Source organism: Scyliorhinus torazame, chromosome 1 (genome assembly GCF_047496885.1).
Source record: "Scyliorhinus torazame isolate Kashiwa2021f chromosome 1, sScyTor2.1, whole genome shotgun sequence".
NCBI lineage: Eukaryota > Metazoa > Chordata > Chondrichthyes > Carcharhiniformes > Scyliorhinidae > Scyliorhinus > Scyliorhinus torazame.
In genome coordinates this window covers 159,082,114-159,102,275 of record NC_092707.1, presented here as the reverse complement: position 1 = coordinate 159,102,275, position 20,162 = coordinate 159,082,114, and the positions used below count along the sequence as shown (strand labels likewise).

The 20,162-nt window shown below is 50.1% G+C and overlaps 1 protein-coding gene across 6 annotated transcripts in view; it reads left to right on the top strand.

Moving 5' to 3' along the window:
- Nucleotides 1-20,162, top strand: part of rcc1 (regulator of chromosome condensation 1) — a 53,357-nt gene that overhangs the window by 29,259 nt on the left and 3,936 nt on the right. For all 6 annotated transcript variants that reach the window (XM_072501067.1, XM_072501069.1, XM_072501068.1 and 3 more), the window contains 4 exons: nt 7,510-7,689; nt 11,208-11,304; nt 18,270-18,392; nt 18,703-18,855. In XM_072501067.1, the coding sequence (XP_072357168.1) occupies nt 7,510-7,689; nt 11,208-11,304; nt 18,270-18,392; nt 18,703-18,855 (553 nt within the window). The remainder of the gene's footprint in view (nt 1-7,509; nt 7,690-11,207; nt 11,305-18,269; nt 18,393-18,702; nt 18,856-20,162) is intronic.

Sequence of the window (20,162 nt, the reverse complement as noted above, 5' to 3'; positions counted from 1 at the left end):
GTTGGATTTACCATTGACTGTGATTAGGTGAGACATTTCAGTCAGGGAGTGATCATTAGTGCTGTCGTTCAAATCTGATTCACTGCCCTTTATCAGGTGAAAGGAGCACCATTGTGAACCTATGTGAAGATATTAAAACTTAATGCATTAGTGACAATGCAATACCATTTGAAACTCCCAGTACCCAGAATCTAGAGATTACTTGCATTCTTCCACCGTCAACCCATGACAGACTGTCCATTGCCAAAAGGCAAATTGCTGATTACTAATCGTGTTGGGTCCTTTTTAATTTAGAACCTTTCTGCTGCTAATAATGGGCCATTGCTGCTCTGATCGTTCTTCATGTATGCTTTTAGAGTACAGTGACAGAAGGGGTGTTGTAACTGCACAGCATAGCTACAAGCACCAGATAAATGCTGTGGCTACAAGAGTAGGACAGAGGCTGAGAATTCTGCAGCAAGAAACTCAACCATCTGACTCTCCAAAGCATGTCCACTATCTACAAGGCACAAGTGTGATGGAATACTGACCACTTGCCTGGATGAGTGCAGCTCCAACAACGCTCGGGAAGCTCAACACCTTCCAGAACAAAGTAGCTCACTTGATTTGCATCCCATACACCATTTTAAACATGCAGTCCCTCCATTGTTGGCTCACAGTGGCAGCAGTGTGTGCCATCTACAGGATGCACTGCCGCTCTCGCCAAGGCTCCTTTGATAGCGTCTCCCAAGCTTGCAATCATTGCCATCTAGAAGGACAAGTGCTGCAGGCACATGGGAACACCACCACGTCAGAGTTCCCGACCAAGCCACCCACCATCCTGACTTGGAACGAGATCACCATTTATTTACTGTCGGCGGTTCAAAATCCTGGAACTTCCTCTCTAGAACAGCACTGTGGGTGTATCTACATCACATGGACTGCAGTGGTTCAAGAAGTCGGCTCACTGCCACTTTCTCGAGGGCAGTTCGGGGTAAACAATGAATGTTGGCCTAGCAGCAAACCTGCATCTCAATTAGTACAAAAACATTGTACGTGCCCCTGACATCAACTTGCATGATAAAAGTTCATCCAGTGCCCTCCCATCATACTCTGTTTTTGTGTCAACAATCTGAACAAAGAGTAGCTTCATCTCTATGGGTTATGGGGAAAGGGTGGGGGAGTGGAGCTAACTGGATAGCTCTACCTGAAAACTAGCACAAGCATCATGGGCCAAATGGCCGTCTGTAGTGTTGTATGATTCTGCGATTCTAAAAGCACCAAATAACAGGAAAACCTGAGGTGAATCAATGAAGGAAAAGAGGAGCTAACGTTTAATCAGAACTGATGAAGTGCGAACACCTGCCGCGTTAATCTTCCTTGGGTCCAAGTGTTCCAGCATTTTCTGTTTTTTTTTCAAATGTCTGGGCAAGAATGAAGCGCTATGTTTATATAACGCATTTCACAAAACTTGATGACCCAGAGAGCTTTACAGGCAGTGCAGTACTTTTTGAAGTGTAGTCATGTAGGAAAGGTGGTGACCATTTTGCGCACAGCAAGCTCCCGCAAAACAGCAATGAGCTAAATGACCAGAACACTATTTTTAGTGATGATCACAGTAAGAAGTCTTTTTTTTTTAATAAATATTTTATTGAAAATTTTTGGTCAACCAACACAGTACATTGTGCATCCTTTACACAATATTATAACAACACAAATAACAATGACCTATTTTATAAACAAAAAAATGAATAAATAATAAATAACAAAAATGAAAACTAACCCTAATTGGCAACTGCCTTATCACAAGTAACACTCTCCAAAAATATAATTTAACAGTCCAATATATAATTATCTGTCGCAACGACCTATGCATATTATACAGTATATATTAACAACCCTGAGAGTCCTTCTGGTTCTCCCCCCTTCCCCCCCCCCCCCCCGTCCCCGTCCCCCCCCGATCATGGGCTGCTGCTGCTGCCTTCTTTTTTCCATTCCATCTATCTTTCTGCGAGGCATTCGACGAACGGTTGCCACCGCCTGGTGAACCCTTGAGCCGACCCCCTTAGAACGAACTTAATCCGCTCTAGCTTTATAAACCCCGCCATGTCATTTATCCAGGTCTCCACCCCCGGGGGCTTGGCTTCTTTCCACATTAACAATATCCTGCGCCGGGCTACTAGGGACGCAAAGGCCAAAACATCGGCCTCTCTCGCCTCCTGCACTCCCGGCTCTTGTGCAACCCCAAATATAGCCAACCCCCAGCTTGGTTCGACCCGGACCCCCACTACTTTTGAAAGCACCTTTGTCACCCCCATCCAAAACCCCTGCAGTGCCGGGCATGACCAAAACATATGGGTATTGATTCGCTGGGCTTCTCGAGCACCTCACACACCTATCCTCCACCCCAAAAAATTTACTGAGAAGTGCTCCAGTCATATGCGCCCTGTGTAATACCTTAAACTGAATCAGGCTTAGCCTGGCACACGAGGACGACGAGATTACCCTGCTTAGGGCATCTGCCCACAGCCCCTCCTCGATCTCCTCCCCCAGCTCCTCTTCCCATTTCCCTTTTAGTTCATCTACCATAGTCTCCCCTTCGTCCCTCATTTCCCTATATATATCTGACACCTTACCATCCCCCACCCATGTCTTTGAGATCACTCTGTCCTGCACCTCTTGTGTCGGGAGCTGCGGGAATTCCCTCACCTGTTGCCTCGCAAAAGCCCTCAGTTGCATATACCTGAATGCATTCCCTTGGGGCAACCCATATTTCTCGGTCAGCGCTCCCAGACTCGCGAACTTCCCATCCACAAACAGATCTTTCAGTTGCGTTATTCCTGCTCTTTGCCACATTCCATATCCCCCATCCATTCCCCCCGGGGCAAACCTATGGTTGTTTCTTATCGGGGACCCCCCCAAGGCTCCAGTCTTTCCCCTATGCCGTCTCCACTGTCCCCAAATCTTCAGTGTAGCCACCACCACCGGGCTTGTGGTGTAGTTCCTCGGTGAGAACGGCAATGGGGCTGTCACCATAGCCTGTAGGCTAGTCCCCCTACAGGACGCCCTCTCTAATCTCTTCCACGCCGCTCCCTCCTCCTCTCCCATCCACTTACTCACCATTGTAATATTAGCGGCCCAATAATACTCACTTAGGCTCGGTAGTGCCAGCCCCCCCCCCTATCCCTGCTACGCTGTAAGAATCCCTTCCTCACTCTCGGGGTCTTCCTGGCCCACACAAAACCCATGATGCTCTTTTCGATCCTTTTTAAAAAGCCTTCGTGATCACCACCAGGAGGCACTGAAACACAAAGAGGAATCTCGGGAGGACCACCATCTTAACCGCCTGCACCCTCCCTGCCAGTGACAGAGATACCATATCCCATCTCTTTAAATCCTCCTCCATTTGTTCCACCAACCGCGTTAAATTTAACCTATGCAATGTGCCCCAATTCTTGGCTATCTGGATCCCCAGGTAACGAAAGTCCCTTGTCACCTTCCTCAACGGTAGGTCCTCTATTTCTCTACTCTGCTCCCCTGGATGCACCACAACCAACTCACTTTTCCCCATGTTCAATTTATACCCTGAAAAATCCCCAAACTCCCCAAGTATCCGCATTATTTCTGGCATCCCCTCCGCCGGGTCTGCCACGTATAGTAGCAAATCGTCCGCATACAAAGATACCCGGTGCTCTTCTCCTCCTCTAAGTACTCCCCTCCACTTCTTGGAACCCCTCAACTCTATCGCCAGGGGCTCAATCGCCAGTGCAAACAATAATGGGGACAGAGGGCATCCCTGCCTTGTCCCTCTATGGAGCCGAAAATATGCAGATCCCCGTCCATTCGTGACCACGCTCGCCATCGGGGCCCTATACAACAGCTGCACCCATCTAACATACCCCTCTCCAAAACCAAATCTGCTCAACACCTCCCACAAATAATCCCACTCCACTCTATCAAATGCTTTCTCGGCATCCATCGCCACTACTATCTCCGTTTCCCCCTCTGGTGGGGCCATCATCATTACCCCTAACAGCCTCCGTATATTCGTGTTCAGCTGTCTCCCCTTCACAAACCCAGTTTGGTCTTCGTGGACCACCCCCGGGACACATTCCTCTATTCTCATTGCCATTACCTTGGCCGGGATCTTGGCATCTACATTTAGGAGGGAAATAGGTCTATAGGACCCGCATTGTAGTGGGTCCTTTTCCTTCTTTAAGAGAAGCGATATCGTTGCTTCAGACATAGTCGGGGGCAGTTGTCCCCTTTCCTTTGCCTCATTAAAGGCCCTCGTCAATACCGGGGCGAGCAAGTCCACATATTTTCTATAGAATTCGACTGGGAATCCATCCGGTCCCGGGGCCTTTCCCGCCTGCATGCTCCTAATTCCTTTCACCACTTCTTCTACCTCGATCTGTGCTCCCAGTCCCACCCTTTCCTGCTCTTCCACCTTGGGAAATACCAGCCGATCCAAGAAGCCCATCATTCTCTCCCTCCCATCCGGGGATTGAGCTTCATATAATTTTTTATAAAATGTCTTGAACACTCCATTCACGCTCTCCGCTCCCCGCTCCATCTCTCCTTCCTCATCCCTCACTCCCCCTATTTCCCTCGCTGCTCCCCTTTTCCTCAATTGGTGTGCCAGCAACCTGCTCGCCTTCTCCCCATATTCGTACTGTACACCCTGTGCCTTCCTCCATTGTGCCTCTGCAGTGCCCGTAGTCAGCAAGTCAAATTCTACATGTAGCCTTTGCCTTTCCCTGTACAGTCCCTCCTCCGGTGCTTCCGCATATTGTCTGTCCACCCTCAAAAGTTCTTGCAGCAACCGCTCCCGTTCCTTACTCTCCTGCTTCCCTTTATGTGCCCTTATTGATATCAGCTCCCCTCTAACCACCGCCTTCAACGCCTCCCAGACCACTCCCACCTGGACCTCCCCATTATCATTGAGTTCCAAGTACTTTCAATGCACCCCCTCACCCTTAGACACACCCCCTCATCTGCCATTAGTCCCATGTCCATTCTCCAGCGTGGGCGCCCTCCTGTTTCCTCCCCTATCTCCAAGTCTACCCAGTGTGGAGCGTGATCCGAAATGGCTATAGCCGTATACTCCGTTCCCCTCACCTTCGGGATCAACGCCCTTCCCAGCACAAAAAAGTCTATTCGCGAGTAGACTTTATGGACATAGGAGAAAAACGAGAACTCCTTACTCCTAGGTCTGCTAAATCTCCACGGGTCTACACCTCCCATCTGCTCCATAAAATCTTTAAGTACCTTGGCTGCTGCCGGCCTCCTTCCAGTCCTGGACTTCGACCTATCCAGCCCTGGTTCCAACACCGTATTAAAATCTCCCCTCATTATCATCTTTCCCATCTCTAGGTCCGGAATGCGTCCTAGCATCCGCCTCATAAAATTGGCATCATCCCAGTTCGGGGCATATACGTTTACCAAAACCACCGTCTCCCCCTGTAGTTTGCCACTCACCATCACGTATCTGCCCCCGTTATCCGCCACTATAGTCTTTGCCTCGAACATTACCCGCTTCCCCACTAATATAGCCACCCCCCTGTTTTTCGCATCTAGCCCCGAATGGAACACCTGCCCCACCCATCCTTTGCGTAGCCTAACCTGGTCTATCAGTTTCAGGTGCGTTTCCTGTAACATAACCACATCTGCCTTAAGTTTCTTAAGGTGTGCGAGTACCCGTGCCCTCTTTATCGGCCCGTTCAGCCCTCTCACGTTCCACGTGATCAGCCGGGTTGGGGGGCTTCCTACCCCCCCCCCTTGTCGATTAGCCATCCCCTTTTTCCAGCTCCTCACCCGGTTCCCACGCAGCTGTATCTCCCCCAGGCGGTGCCCCCCCGCCCATCCCCTCCCATACCAGCTCCTCCCTCTCCCCAGCAGCAGCAACCCAGTAATTCCCCCCTCCCACCCACCCCCCCCTGCTAGATCCCCCGCTAGCGTAATTACTCCCCCCATGTTGCTCCCAGAAGTCAGCAAACTCTGGCCGACCTCGGCTTCCCCCCGTGACCCCGGCTCGCACCGTGCGATGCCCCCTCCTTCCTGCTTCTCTATTCCCGCCATGGTTATCATAGCGCGGGACCCAAGCCCGCGCTTCTCCCTTGGCCCCGCCCCCAATGGCCAACGCCCCATCTCCTCCACCTCCCCTCCTCCCCCCATCACCACCTGTGGAAGAGAGAAAAGTTACCACATCGCAGGATTAGTACATAAAACTCCTCTTTCCCCCCTTTTTAACCCCCCTCTTCGCCCCCCACATTCGCCCCACCACTTTGTTCAAACGTTCTTTTTAATAACCCGCTCAGTCCAGTTTTTCTTCCACAATAAAAGTCCACGCTTCATCCGCCGTCTCAAAGTAGTGGTGCCTCCCTCGATATGTGACCCACAGTCTTGCCGGTTGCAGCATTCCAAATTTTATCTTTTTATGAAGCACCGCCTTGGCCCGATTAAAGCTCGTCCTCCTTCTCGCCACCTCCGCACTCCAGTCTTGATAAACGCGGATCACCGCGTTCTCCCATTTACTGCTCCGAGTTTTCTTTGCCCATCTAAGGACCATTTCTCTATCCTTAAAACGGAGGAATCTCACCACTATGGCTCTGGGAATTTCTCCTGCTCTCGGTCCTCGCGCCATCACTCTGTTTGCTCCCTCCACCTCCAACGGACCCGCCGGGGCCTCCGCTCCCATTAACGAGTGCAGCATCGTGCTCACATATGCCCCGACGTCCGCTCCCTCCGCACCTTCAGGAAGACCAAGAATCCTCAGGTTGTTCCTCCTTGCGTTGTTCTCCAGTGCCTCCAACCTTTCCACACATCGTTTCTGATGTGCCTCATGCGTCTCCGTCTTCACCACCAGGCCCTGTATGTCGTCCTCATTCTCGGCTGCCTTTGCCTTCACGACCCGAAGCTCCCGCTCCTGGGTCTTTTGTTCCTCCTTTAGCCCTTCGATCGCCTGTAGCATCGGGGCCAACAGCTCTTTCTTCATTTCCTTTTTGATCTCTTCTACACAGCATTTCAAGAACTCTTGTTGTTCAGGGCCCCATGTTAAACTGCCACCTTCTGATGCCATCTTGGTTTTTGCTTGCCTTCCTTGCCGCTGTTCTAAAGGATCCACTGCAATCCGGCCACTTTCTCCTCCTTTTTTCATCCGTATCCAGGGGGGATTCCCTCCTGGTTTACCGCACAGTGTTTTTAGCTGTCAAAATTGCCGTTGGGGCTCCTATCAAGAGCCCAAAAGTCCGTTTCACCGGGAGCTGCCGAAACGTGCGACTCAGCTGGTCATCGCCGCACCCGGAACCACAGTAAGAAGTCTTGACAACACCAGGTTAAAGTCCCAAAAGTTTTGTCTTGAGTCACTAGCTTTCGGAGCGCAGCTCCTTCCTCGGGTGAATGATGTGATTCAGGTGATGATGGTTGAGGGACTCTGGGAGAACTCCAATGGTCAGGAATGATCCATGTGTTGATTGTTGCACCTAGTGTTGATAGATAATCCTGATTTTGTTTCTCTTGTGCCCTCAGGTTTACACGTTTGGCTGCAACGATGAAGGTGCTCTCGGTCGCGATACATCGCAGGATGGGTCAGATATGACCCCTGGTCGGGTTGTACTCAACGAGCACGTGGTCCAGGTTTCTGCCGGTGACAGTCACAGTGCGGCGCTGACTGACGTCGGTCAGGTCTACATCTGGGGCTCCTTCAGGGTAAGCTACGAGAGGGGATGTTTAACAGAGGTGTTCAAAAGTGAGCAGTGTTGGTGGATCAGATGGGGAGGAATTATTCCCACTGGCAAGAGGGTCGGTAATGTAGGGACTTGAATTTAAGGTAATTTGGCAAAGGAACCAGATGGAGTGAGATGAGAAATTAAAAGCCAGAAAATGCTGGAAAATCTCGGATCTGCTGGCATCTGTGGAGAGAGGATCAGAGTTAGCGTTCTGGGTCCAATATGAGTCCTCTTTCGAACTGGTTCTGAAATGGGACTTTTTTTTCTTAAATGCGGCGAGTTATTGTGATTTGGAGTACCCTGCACGACACGGTGGAGGAAACTGCTCCAACGGTACGATTCAAAAGAGAATTGGATAAATGCTTGAAAAGAACTGGGGAAAGGTAGTGGAGTGGAATGAATTGGATAGTGCCTTCCGAGAATAGGAATGATGGACTGAAGGGCCTCCTCCTGTGCTGCAAATTGGTGCAAAATTCAATGGGAGAGAGGACCAAGACATTCCCTTTTCCTTGCAGGTTGTTCTGATCTGCGATGTACTGTCTGAACGGGAGGCAGAAGCAGGTTCAATAGTAACTTTTGAAAAGGCATTAGATATAACCTTGAAAAGGCGAAATTTGCAGGACTGGGAAAAGTGCAAGGGAATGGAACTAAGTGGGTAGCTATCTCAAAGAGCCAGCATAAACATGATGGGCTGAGTGGTTTCCTGTGCTGTATGATTCCAGTTGGTTTTCTCACTGCCGATCCTTGGGGGAACCGAGCAGTAGAATGGACATTCTTCACGTCAACCTAAGGAGAGTACAATGGAGACATTGGAGCTAACTATTTCATTACTCAGTCTCAAGGGAAGGCAGTGACCATTTAGTTCACACACGGTTGTGAAAATTTCCATCTCCTCCTGAAAAAAATGGATGTTACTGGGGAATGGATTCAAATTTTCAGGATTTTGATCGATTTGGTGAGAAGATCTCTCTTGACAAAATCTGCTCGCCAAAGAATTTTGACCAAAGTAGAGGTTAATAAAGTGAGAAACGGCTCCTTATAGAAGGTTCATAGAATTTACAGTGCAGAAGGTATTGCTCAGTATTCCTGCTGATTGCGTTTGGGGAGAAGATTACAATCCTCGCATGCAGGCCAAATCGATTCCTGAACGAAGTTGTGCCCTTCACTGTCAGAAGCTTTAACATGAGATTTGTGTAGGGATGAGAATGTGCCCTTAGGGTGGCACTCTCTGACTATATTAATGCCTAGGGTAGTGGTATAGTGGTATTGTCACTGGACTAGGTGAATTGGACATTCTGAATTCTCCTTCAGTGCACCCGAACAGGCGCTGTGGTGCGGCGACTAGGGGATTATCACAGTAACTTCACTGCGGTGTTTAAAAGAAATAAAAAAATTTAGAGTACCCAATTCATTTTTTTACAAATTAGGGGCAATTTTAGCATGGCCAATCCACCTACCCTGCACATCTTTGGGTTGTGGGGGCAAAACCCACGCCTGCACGGGGAGAATGTGCAAACTCCACACGGACAGTGACCCAGAGCCAGAATCGAACCTGGGACCTCGGCTGTGTGAGTTAGCAGTGCTAACCACTGTGCCACCATGCTGCCCACCTTCATTGCAGTGTTAATGTAAGCCTACTTGTGACAATAAAGATTATTTAAGAATCCATGGTCCAGGGTTTCAATCCACCATGGTGGAATTTGGATTAAATAAAAATCTGGAGGGGCAGCACGGTGGCGCAGTGGTAGCACTGCAGTGTCACAGCGCCGAGGTCCCAGGTTCGATCCCGGCTCTGGGTCACTGTGCATGTGGAGTTTGCACATTCTCCCCGTGCTTGCGGGGTTTCGCCCCCACAACCCAAAGATGTGCAGGGTAGGTGGATTGAACATGCTAAATTGCCCCTTAATTGGAAAAATGAATTGGGTACTCTTTAAAAAAAATAAAAAAATAAAAAATGAATAAATAAAATAAAAAAAATAAAAATCTGGAATAGATTTTAAGACTTATTAATTAAAATTACATCTTTGTGATAGAGTAGTTGTCTTTCTTTATTATTCAGGGGTGGCATGTGGTGCAGTGGTTAACTGCTGCCTCACGGTGCCGAGGACCGGGTTCGATCCTGGCTTGGATCACTGTCCGTGTGGAGTTTCCACATTTTCCCCGTGACTGCGTGGGTCTCACCCCTACAACTCATCTTTGCAGGTTGGTTGGATTGGCCATCCTAAATTGCCCTTTAATTGGAAATAAAAAATAATAAAATCATCTCATTTTTTTAAGGAATGAGCAATGCACCTGAAATAGATTTGTGTTCGGATAATAAAGTTGAAGTGAATCGATAAAGCATTGTTGGGTAGGGGTAGGGACATAGAATTTGGGTCGGCACGGTAGCACAGTGGTTGTCAATGTTGCTTCACAGCGCCACGGACCCAGGTTCGATTCCCGGCTTGGATCACTGTCTCTGCGGAGTCTGCACGTTCTCCCTGTGTCTGTGTGAGTTTCCTCCGGGTGCTCCGGTTTTCTCCCACAAGTCCAGAAAGACTTGTTAGGTGAATTGGACATTCTGAATTCTCCCTCTGTATACTTGAACAGGCGGAGTGTGGCGACATGGGGATTTTCACAGTAACATCATTGCAGCATTAGTGTAAGTTTACTTGTGACACTAATAAAGATTATTATCAAGATTCAGATCAGCTCTCATTGAATGGCTCCGAGCCTTACTGACCTTTTCCTGTTCTGAAAAACCTGAAGTGATATCCACACTTCCCAGTGAGCAGGGGTGGGAACCCTGTCTGCGTTGTCCCTTACTAGCCAAGGGAAAATGTCACTAGTCCGAACTGCCCAGAGATATCCAGGTGTTTATTATAGAGGAATAAGAAAGACCTGGATTTATGAAGCATCTTTCGTGATCTCTGGGAGTCCCAAAATGTTCGCCAGCCACTGAACTTTCTAAACTCTGGTCAATGTTTAAATGGAGGAAATGCAGCTGCAAATGTCACGCAACAAGCTCTCATAAACATCAATGCTCATTTATCAGAGGGATAAATATTGGCCAGGGTGCTGTGTAATGCTTCCCTGCTTCTCTTTAAAATAGTGCCACGGGATCATTTTACGTCTGCTTTCCAGGCCAGCATTGATCTCGATAAAAAGGTGGCATTTCTAACAGTGCAGCACTCCCTCAGCACTGGCAGTACCAGCCTAGATACTGCACTCAAGCTTGTGAAGTGGGACTTTTCCCCATCACCTTTCAGTCTCGGATGGAGTGTCTTGGCTACTCTGCCACATCTGGCACCTGACTTCTGTATTTTCTCCTTCCGATGCTATCCAGTAATGCATTTCTGTAATTCTTTTAAAATTTAGTTTTCCAGGGCTATCAGCTTGTATTACTACAAAATAATTGTAGAGTTTTTTTTTCCTCACGGGGCGCTGTACATTTTCAAAAGCTGTTGCATAAATCTAATGTCCGTGGTTAACTTGTGTTTAAACGTGGATTTCCCACAGGATAACAATGGAGTTATAGGACTGCTGGAGCCCATGAAGACCTGCTTTTTCCCACAGAAAGTCCCTCTCGATGTCCCCATTGTTAAAATCACCTCAGGTGAGAAGGCTTTGCTCTCAGTGTAGTTTTATCCAGACTTACATGGGGCTTTTGTGTCAGACACAATGGGGTGAATGTTCCTCAGGATGGTGGGACAAAGATGAGGAACGTTGTGAACTAGGATGAATACGGTAAAGAGATCATTTTTAAAAATTTGTTCATGGGACGTGGGCTTCGCTGGCTTTGGCAGCATTTATTGCCCATCCCTAATTGCCCTTGAGGGGGCAGTTAAGAGTCAACCACATTGCTGTCACATGTGGAGCCAGACCAGGTAAGGATGACAGATTTCCTTCCCCAATGGCCATTAGTGAACCAGATGGGTTTTTATGACAATCGACAATGGTTTCATACTCATGGTTGGACATTTAATTCCAGATTTAAAAAAAATTGAATTGAAATTCCATAACCTGCAGTGGTGGGATTTGAACCTGGATCCCCAGAGCATTACTCTGGGTCTCTGGTTTACTAGTCCAGTGACAATACCGCCATGCCACTGCCTCCCCATATAAACATGCAGGTGTTTCATTTTCATTTGGCACATCTTGATATTTGCGGATTCCTACCTTTTTTTAATGTACATTTAGAGTGCCCAATTCATTTTTTCCAATTAAGGGGCAATTTAGCGTGGCCAATCCACCTACCCTGCACATCTTTGGGTTGTGCAGGCGAAACCTATGCAAACATGGGGAAAATGTGCAAACTCCACACGGACAGTGACCCAGAGCCGGGATCGAACCTGGGACCTCGGCACTGTGAGGCCGCAGTGCTAACCCACTGCGTCACCGTGCTGCCCTTGCAGATTTCTACTTGATTTGAACAGTTACTATTGCCATGTGGACAATGATGGCACTGCTGGTTGCCCTGAATACTTTGAAGGTGGGTCTGCTCCGTTGGCTGCTTGAGTCTTTGTATTGCCAGCAGTGGCTTAGTGAGTAGCACACGCACCTCGGAACTTGCAAGGTTGTGAGTTGAGCTCCCACTCCAGAGCCTTGGACAAAATCATGGCTGACACTCGTGTCGTGTTGAGAGGGTGCTGCCCTGTCAGAGTTTTTGTTTTTGTTTTTTGTTAACAAACAATTTTATTGAGGTATTTTTTGGGCATTGGAAACAGTTGCAGAAATGTGCAAACATCAATATAAAACCAATACTTCAATCAAACCATACTGCACATGCCCGCTCCTCTCCCCTAGACACTACCCACCTATTTATCCCTCCTACTCTACTCTAATCTTCCCCCCACCACACACTGCTGACGTCCACTCTCCCGCGAAGAAGTTGATGAATGGTTGCCACCTTCTTGCGAACCCCAGTACAGATCCCCTCAAGGCAAACTTAATTTTTTCCATACCCAGAAAACTTGACATGTCCGAAAGCCATAGTTCGGTCTTCGGGGCTTTTGAGTCCCTCCATGCCAGCAGTATCCGCCGCTGGGCTATTAGGGAAGCAAAGGCCAGAACATCTGCCTCTTTCTCCCCCTGGACTCCTGGGTCTTCCGAAACCCCGAAAATTGCCACCCCTGGACTCATCACCACCCTTGATTTCAGCACCCGGGACATGACCCCCGCAAATCACTCCCAGTACCCCCTAAGCTTAGGACATGCCCAAAACATGTGAACATGGTTCGCTGGTCCTCCCGCGCATCTAGCGCACTTGTCCTCTACCCCAAAGAATTTGCTCATCCGAGCTACCGTCATGTGGGTCCGGTGAACGACCTTAAATTGAATCAGGCCGAGCCTGGCACATGTTGCGGTTGAGTTTACCCTACTCAGAGCTTCCGCCCACAGCCTGTCCTCCATCTCCCCGCCGAGCTCCTCCTCCCATTTGAGTTTCAGTTCCTCCGTCTCTTCCCCCTTCATGAGCACCTTGGAGATATACGAGACTCTACCCTCTCCTCCTTCTCCTCTAGAGACTATTCTGTCCTGGATCCCTATTGGCGGGAGGCGTGGGAAGGATCGGACATGTCCACGTACAAAGTCCCTCCCCACCCCCGCCCGCCGCCATGTTCAAAACCCTCCATCCATGTTCCTGGGGGCGAATCGATGGTTGTCACATATTGGAGCCCAGACAGATCCCCCCCCCCCCCCACATGCCTCCTCCACTGGCCCAATATCCGCAGGGCCGCCCCCACTACCGGGCTGGTGGAGTACCTGGCCGGCGACAGCGGTAAGGGAGCTGTGACCACGGCTGCCAAACTGGTGCCCCTGCACGAAGCCGCCTCCACTCGCTCCCAGATAGACCCCGTACCCACCATCCACTTCCTTATCATGGCTATGTTAGCCGCCCAGTAGTAGTTGATCAGGCTCGGCAATGCCAGTCCCCCCTCGCTGCAGCTCCTTTCAAGCATCGCCTTTTTCACCCGCGGGGATTTTCCCGCCCAGACAAAGCTCATGATGATTTTGCCAGTCCTTTTGAAGAAGGACCGTGGGATAAAGATCGGCAGGCACTGGAAGATGAACAGAAATCTAGGGAGGATTGTCATCTTTACAGTCTGCACCCTCCCCGCCAGTGACAGCGGGAGTGCATCCCATCTCCGAAACTCCCTCTTCATTTGTTCCACCACTCTAGTCAAATTTAACTTATGCAACCTGCCCCAGTCTCGTGCCACCTGTAACCCCAAGTACCGGAAACCTTCCTGCACCAGCCTAAATGGCAGCTCCTTCAGCCTATTCTCCTGGCCCCTTGCCTGCATCACAAACATCTCACTCTAGGCCATATTTAATTTGTACCCTGAAAAGCGGCCGAACTTCCTCAATGTTTCCAGTATATTTTCCATCCCGGCCAGTGGGTCCGACACGTACAGGAGCAGGTCGTCCGCATAGAGAGAGACCCTATGTTCCAACCCCCCCCCCCCTAGTCATTCCCTTCCACCCCTTTGCAGCTCTCAACGCCATCGCCAACGGCTCTATGGCCAGCGCGAACAGCAACGGGGAGAGTGGGCACCCCTGTCTGGTCCCGCGGTGTAGTCTGAAATAATCTGACATCCTGTTCGTCCTAACGCTAGCTTTTGGGGCCTGGTACAATAGTCTGACCCAATTAACCAGTCCCTCCCCGAACCCAAACCGTCCAAGCACCTCCCACAAATAGCCCCACTCCACCCGGTCAAAGGCCTTCTCAGCGTCCATTGCCACCACTACCTCCACCTCCTTGCCCGTCGGGGGCATCATGATCACATTAAGCAATGTTCTCAAGTTAGCTGTCAGCTGCCTGCCTTTCACAAACCATGTCTGATCGTCCCCAATCACCTCTGGTACGCAGTCCTCAATTCTAATCGCCAGGATCATGGCCAGGAGCTTGGCATCCACATTGATCAGGGAGATTAGCCTGTATGACCCGCAGGATTCCGGGTCCTTGTCCCGCTTCAGTATCAGCGAGATGGTGGCTTGCGACATTGTCGGTGGCAGGGTCCCTCTGTCTCTTGCCTCATTAAAAACCCTTGTCAGGACCGGTCCCATTATCTCCGAGAACTTCTTGTAAAACTCTACTGGGTATCTATCTGGTCCCGGGGCTTTCCCCGACTGCATGGCCTTTAGGCCCCCCAATACCACCTCCGCTCTAATCGGGGCCCCCAGCCCGTCCACTAGTCCCCTGCCTACTTTTGGGAAGGTTAGTCCACCCAGGAACCTTTTCATCTCCTCCGGCTCTTCCGGGGGTTCTGAATTGTACAGATTACTATAGAAGTCCCGAAATAACTTATTCAGTCCTGCCGGGTCCTCCACTCTGCTCCCCTCCACATCAACCACTCTACTTATTTCCCTGGCCGCCTCCCTCTTCCTGAGTTGCTGAGCTAGCAATCTACTGGCTTTCTCCCCATGCTCATACACCACTCCCCTCGCCTTCCTAAGTTGTTTCACGGCCCTACTCGTGGATAGCACCCCCAGTTCCGCCTGCAATCTCCGTCTCTCCCTGAGAAGGTCCTCCCCCGGGGAGCCCGCATGCTCCTCGCCTATCCGGTGAATTTTCCTAACCAATCTGTCCATTTCTGCTCTGTCCGCCCTGACCCTGTGAGCCCGAATTGAGATCAGCTCCCCCCTCACTACTGCCTTCAGCGCCTCCCACAGGGTCGCTGCTGAAACCTCCCCCGTATCGTTCACCTGCAAGTAATTTTGCATACACTTCCGAAGTCTCTCACATATCCCCTCCTCCGACAACATTCCATCGTCTAACCTCCATTGCGGGCGTTGGTAATTCCCCCCCCCCCCCCCCGACCTGCAGGTCCACCCAGTGCGGGGCATGGTCCGAGATAGTGATTGCCGAGTATTCCGTATTCTTTACCTAGGTCCGGGATCTTCCCCAGCACTCTTTTGATAAAGTCAACGTCGTCCCAGTTCGGCGCATATGTGTTCACCAGCACCACTCTTCTCCCCTCCAGCTTGCCCCTTACCATAAGGAATCTGCCCCCGCCGTCTGCGACTACGCCCTCCGCCTCAAATTGAACCCGCTTATTGATCATAATTGTTACCCCCCTGGACTTAGAATCCAAGTCCAAGTGGAAGACCTGGCTGATCCAGCCCTTCCTTAACCCAGTCTGGTCAGACACTTTCAGATGTGTCTCCTGCAACATAATTACGTCCGCCTTTAGAGCCCGCAAATGCGCGAACACACGTGCCCTTTTAACTGGCCCATTTAGTCCCCTGACATTCCAGGTGACCAGCCTGGTTGGGGGGCACCCCCCCCCCCCCCCCCCCCCCCCCTTGTCGGTCAGCCATAACCTTTCTTGGGCCCGCCCCCGGCCCATGCGCCATGCCATTCCTGGCTCGCCTCTTGGCTGCCTCCACCCCCTACCTCCTTTCCATTACCTACTTCAGACCCCTCCCACGTCAGCAAAATTACCCCCCCCCCCCCCCCAGCAACATCCCCCGATAACCCCACCCCAGCCATTCACTGGCTGTATTCTCCCCCCCCCCCCCCCCCCCCCACCTGATTCCCTTGACTAGCCAATCTGCTAGCCCGGTGACTCATGGCTCCGGCACCCCCTTGTCTCACTTCCATTGTTTCCCCGACCTCATCTCCCCACTCTCCAGCACACCATCCCCCACTCCGACCCACTGGAACAGTCTCACTAAGATGGGAAAGATCAAACGAGATGGACACATCAAACAGCACCGCGAGGCTGCTCCAGGTACAATACAGTGCCAGCTGTGTACACAGAAAAGTGTTAACACACGTCCCTTTCTGAGCACCCAAAAAAAAATATATATAACATCGCAATAACCCAGTACCCGTACATCCCCCATCCGAAACAAACATAAAAACCATAGACATAAATGAAATAAAAGCCCCCAACCAACATCTTTAATCCCCATTGCTGACCGGCCACCCATTTGTTACAATACAGGCTCCAGCGCACTCCAACAAAAGGTACCCACCACAACAGAAGAAAAAAAAGGAGAGAAAAAAAAAAACAACCGAAAAAAGGAAAAAGACCATTCGAGGGGGGGGGGGGGGGGGGGGGGGGAGAGATCTCCCCCCCCCCCCCCCCCCCCCCCCCCCAAATACACCACAAGGCACCTTTAAAGCAGTAAACCTTCGACCTACAGTCCAGGCACAGTAGGCGTCCCTTCAACCAGTAATACTCGGACCCTAGCTTGCATCCGTGGGTCCTATTTTCGAGACCAGCCCCATATCCATCGCTTCTTCGGGCTTGGAGAAGTAGTGGTGTTGGCCCTGATGCATAACCCAAAGACGGGCCGGGAAGAGCAGACCAAACTTCACGTGCTTTTTGAACAACACCTCCTTAACTTGTTTAAAGGCTGCTCGCCACCTGGCCACCTCCTGGCTTAGGTCCTGGTAAATGCGAAGGACACTGTTATCCCACGTGCTGCTCTTAGCGCTCTTTGCCCACTGCAGCACCCGCTCCTTCTCCACAAACCTGTGGAGCCTAATCACCATCGGACGGGGGGGGCCCCCGGACGCACCTGTCTTGCCTGTACTCTGTGTGCCCCCTGCAGCTCCAGCGGTCGCGGACAGGCTTCAGCCCCCATCAGCTGCATCAACAGGTCAGCCATGAACGCTGTGGCATCAGCTCCCTCCGCACCCTCCGGGAGGCCGATGATCCTCAGATTTTGTCTACGGGTTCTATTTTCCAGCTCCTCTACTCTATCCAGCAGTCTTCTCTGTCTCTCCTTCAACCCGTCGACTTCTAGCGCAGCAATCGTCTGTGCGTCCGCTGCTCCTCCACCGCCTCCCCCAGCTCCTTAACTTTTTCGTCCTGGGCATCCAGTCTCTGGTTCAGCTGATCCACTGCCTTCTGAAGTGGGTCCACGTTATCCCGCTTCAACAACTCAAAACTGCTCTTTATCACCTGCAGCATGTTTTCCAGCGCCTGCTGGATCGCCGGGTCCGAGGTCTGCCATCTTTGCTCCCGGGTCAGCTTCCCCTGCACCTTGCCGTTGTCCCTTCCTCTCCCATTTGCACTGCTTTCTGCTCTCACGCAGTTCCATGCAGCTCTGCTCGCTCCTTAGCCCCCCGTGGCCGTCATTTCAGCGTTCCACAGCCCCGCAAAACCAGGGAACCAGGTCTTCAAATCCCGCCGGAGTGAGAGCCCCCGAATGTGCGGTTCACTCACTCATTGCCGCCACCGAAGTGCCCTGTCAGAGGTGCCCATCTTTCGGATGAGGTATGGACTATCCACCGCAAGAGCGTTTTTGTTTGAAAAGAAGTTGCTTGGTCATTAGTACACTGCCATTTGTGGGAGCTTGCTATGCACAAAACGCTGTCACACTCCCTGCATCATTATACTCCATTGTCTTAAAATGTGCTTTGGGATGTCCTGAGGTTGTGGAAAGGGCTACATGAAGGGCGTGTCTTTTCCATTTCTCGTTACTGATGCGACCACACAGACTTTGGGAATTCCAGATATTTGGCCTGGGCTGATCTCCGTGACTTGGCAAACTGTTTGAACATTAATGTACTCCTATTTTGAATACAGTTGACCAAAATGTTTCCTTTCTGTTCTTTATTTCTAGGCAATGACCACTTGGTGTTGCTGTCTCTCGATGGTGACATTTACACCTCTGGCTGTGGCGAACAGGGGCAGCTCGGCCGAATTGCGGAATGCTTTACAAACAGGGGAGGAAGGCGAGGTCTAGGTAAATGTGGCATGAATTCCCACACCACCTGACTATCAGGAGCAGGCTATTCAGCCCCTCTGGCCTGTTTCGCCTTTCAGTTAGAGTGCAGCTGAACTGCACCAGGCCTCTTCACTGTGTATCCCGTGCTGTGGATCCCACTTTACCCAGTAAAATGACCACGTTTATGTCGCAATCACAGATCTCTTAACTTGAGTCATTAATTGGTCAGGAGCAGCGGCCATTTACTGTGGGGCGTCCCTTACTGTCGAGATTATTGATAATATTTTATTGTGTTTAATCACCAGTGACTTCTGTTCAATTTGTTCAGAGCGACTCCTGATTCCCAAGAGCCTCCACCTCAAAGCCAAGGGGAGCGGGAAAGTGAGATTTTGTGATGTTTTCTGCGGGGCATATTGTACGTTTGCGATTTCGAAGGAGGGTCATGTCTACGGTTTTGGACTGTCCAACTATCATCAGCTGGGTAAGCACAATTAGAAATGTTGCCTATAACTTGAAGTGTGCACGCAGAGTTCTACCCCAAATAACAACAACAACAACACCCATTTATGTGACACCTTTTAATGCAGTGAACCAACCCAAGGCGCTTCACAGGAACATTATCAAGCAAGGTTTGAAATCCGGCTGCATGTGACATTAGGACAGGTGACCAAAAAGGGTTTGGTCTAAGAGGTGGATTTAAGGAAGTTTTTCAAAGGAGGAAATAGTGTTGGAAAGTTTTAGGGAGGAAATTCCAGAGCTCATGCCTCAGGCTGCTGAAGGCAAGGCTGTCAGCGTTGTGGTAATGAAAATCAGGTGTGGCCAAGCGGCCACAGTAGAGGAACCAAAGTGATCTTGGAGGAGGCCATTGAGGAAGTGGAAAACAAGGTTTTGAGAAATTTAAAATCGAGCTATTGCTGGAGCAGGAGCCAGCTCAGGTCAGCGAGCAGAGGGGTTGATGGGTTGGATTGGATTTGTTTATTGTCACGTGTACCAAGGTTCAGTGCAAAATATTTTTCTGCGAGCAGCGCAACCAGATCATTAAGTACATGAAAATAAAATAGCATAAAAAGAAAATACATAATAGGGCAACACAAGGTGCACAATGTAAATTCATAGACATCGGCATTGAGTGAAGCATACAGGAGTGTAATATTAATCAGGTCAGTTGGGCAGCATGTGACGCAATGGTTAGCACTAGGACTGCAACGCTGAGGACCCGGGTTCGAATCCCGGCCCTGGGTCACGGTCTGTGTGGAGTTTGCACATTCTCCCCATGTCTGCGTGGGTTTCACCCCCACAACCCAAAGATGTGCTGGTTAGGTGGATTGGCCACACTAAATTGCCCCTTAATTGGGAAAAGAAAAATAATTGGCTACTCTAAATTTATTAAAAAAACAATTAATCAGGTCAGTCCATAGAGCTCGCTTAGGAGTCTGGTAACTGCTGGGAAGAAGCTGTTTTTGAATCTGCTTGTGCGTGTTTTCAGACTTTTGTATCTCCTGCCCAATGGCAGAAGTTGGAAGAGTGAATAAGCCGGGTGGGAGGAGTCTTTGATTATGCTGCCCGCTTTCCCCAGGCAGCAGGAGGTGTAGATGGAGTCAGTGGATGTGAGCCACATATGTGTGATGGACTGGGCTGTGTTCACGACTCTCTGAAGTTTCTTGCGGTCCTGGGCCAAGCAGTTGCCATACCAGGCTGTGATGCAGCCTGATAGGACGCTTTCTGTGGTGCATCTGTAAAAGTTGGTAAGAGTTAATGTGGACATCCCGAATTTCCTTAGTTTCCTGA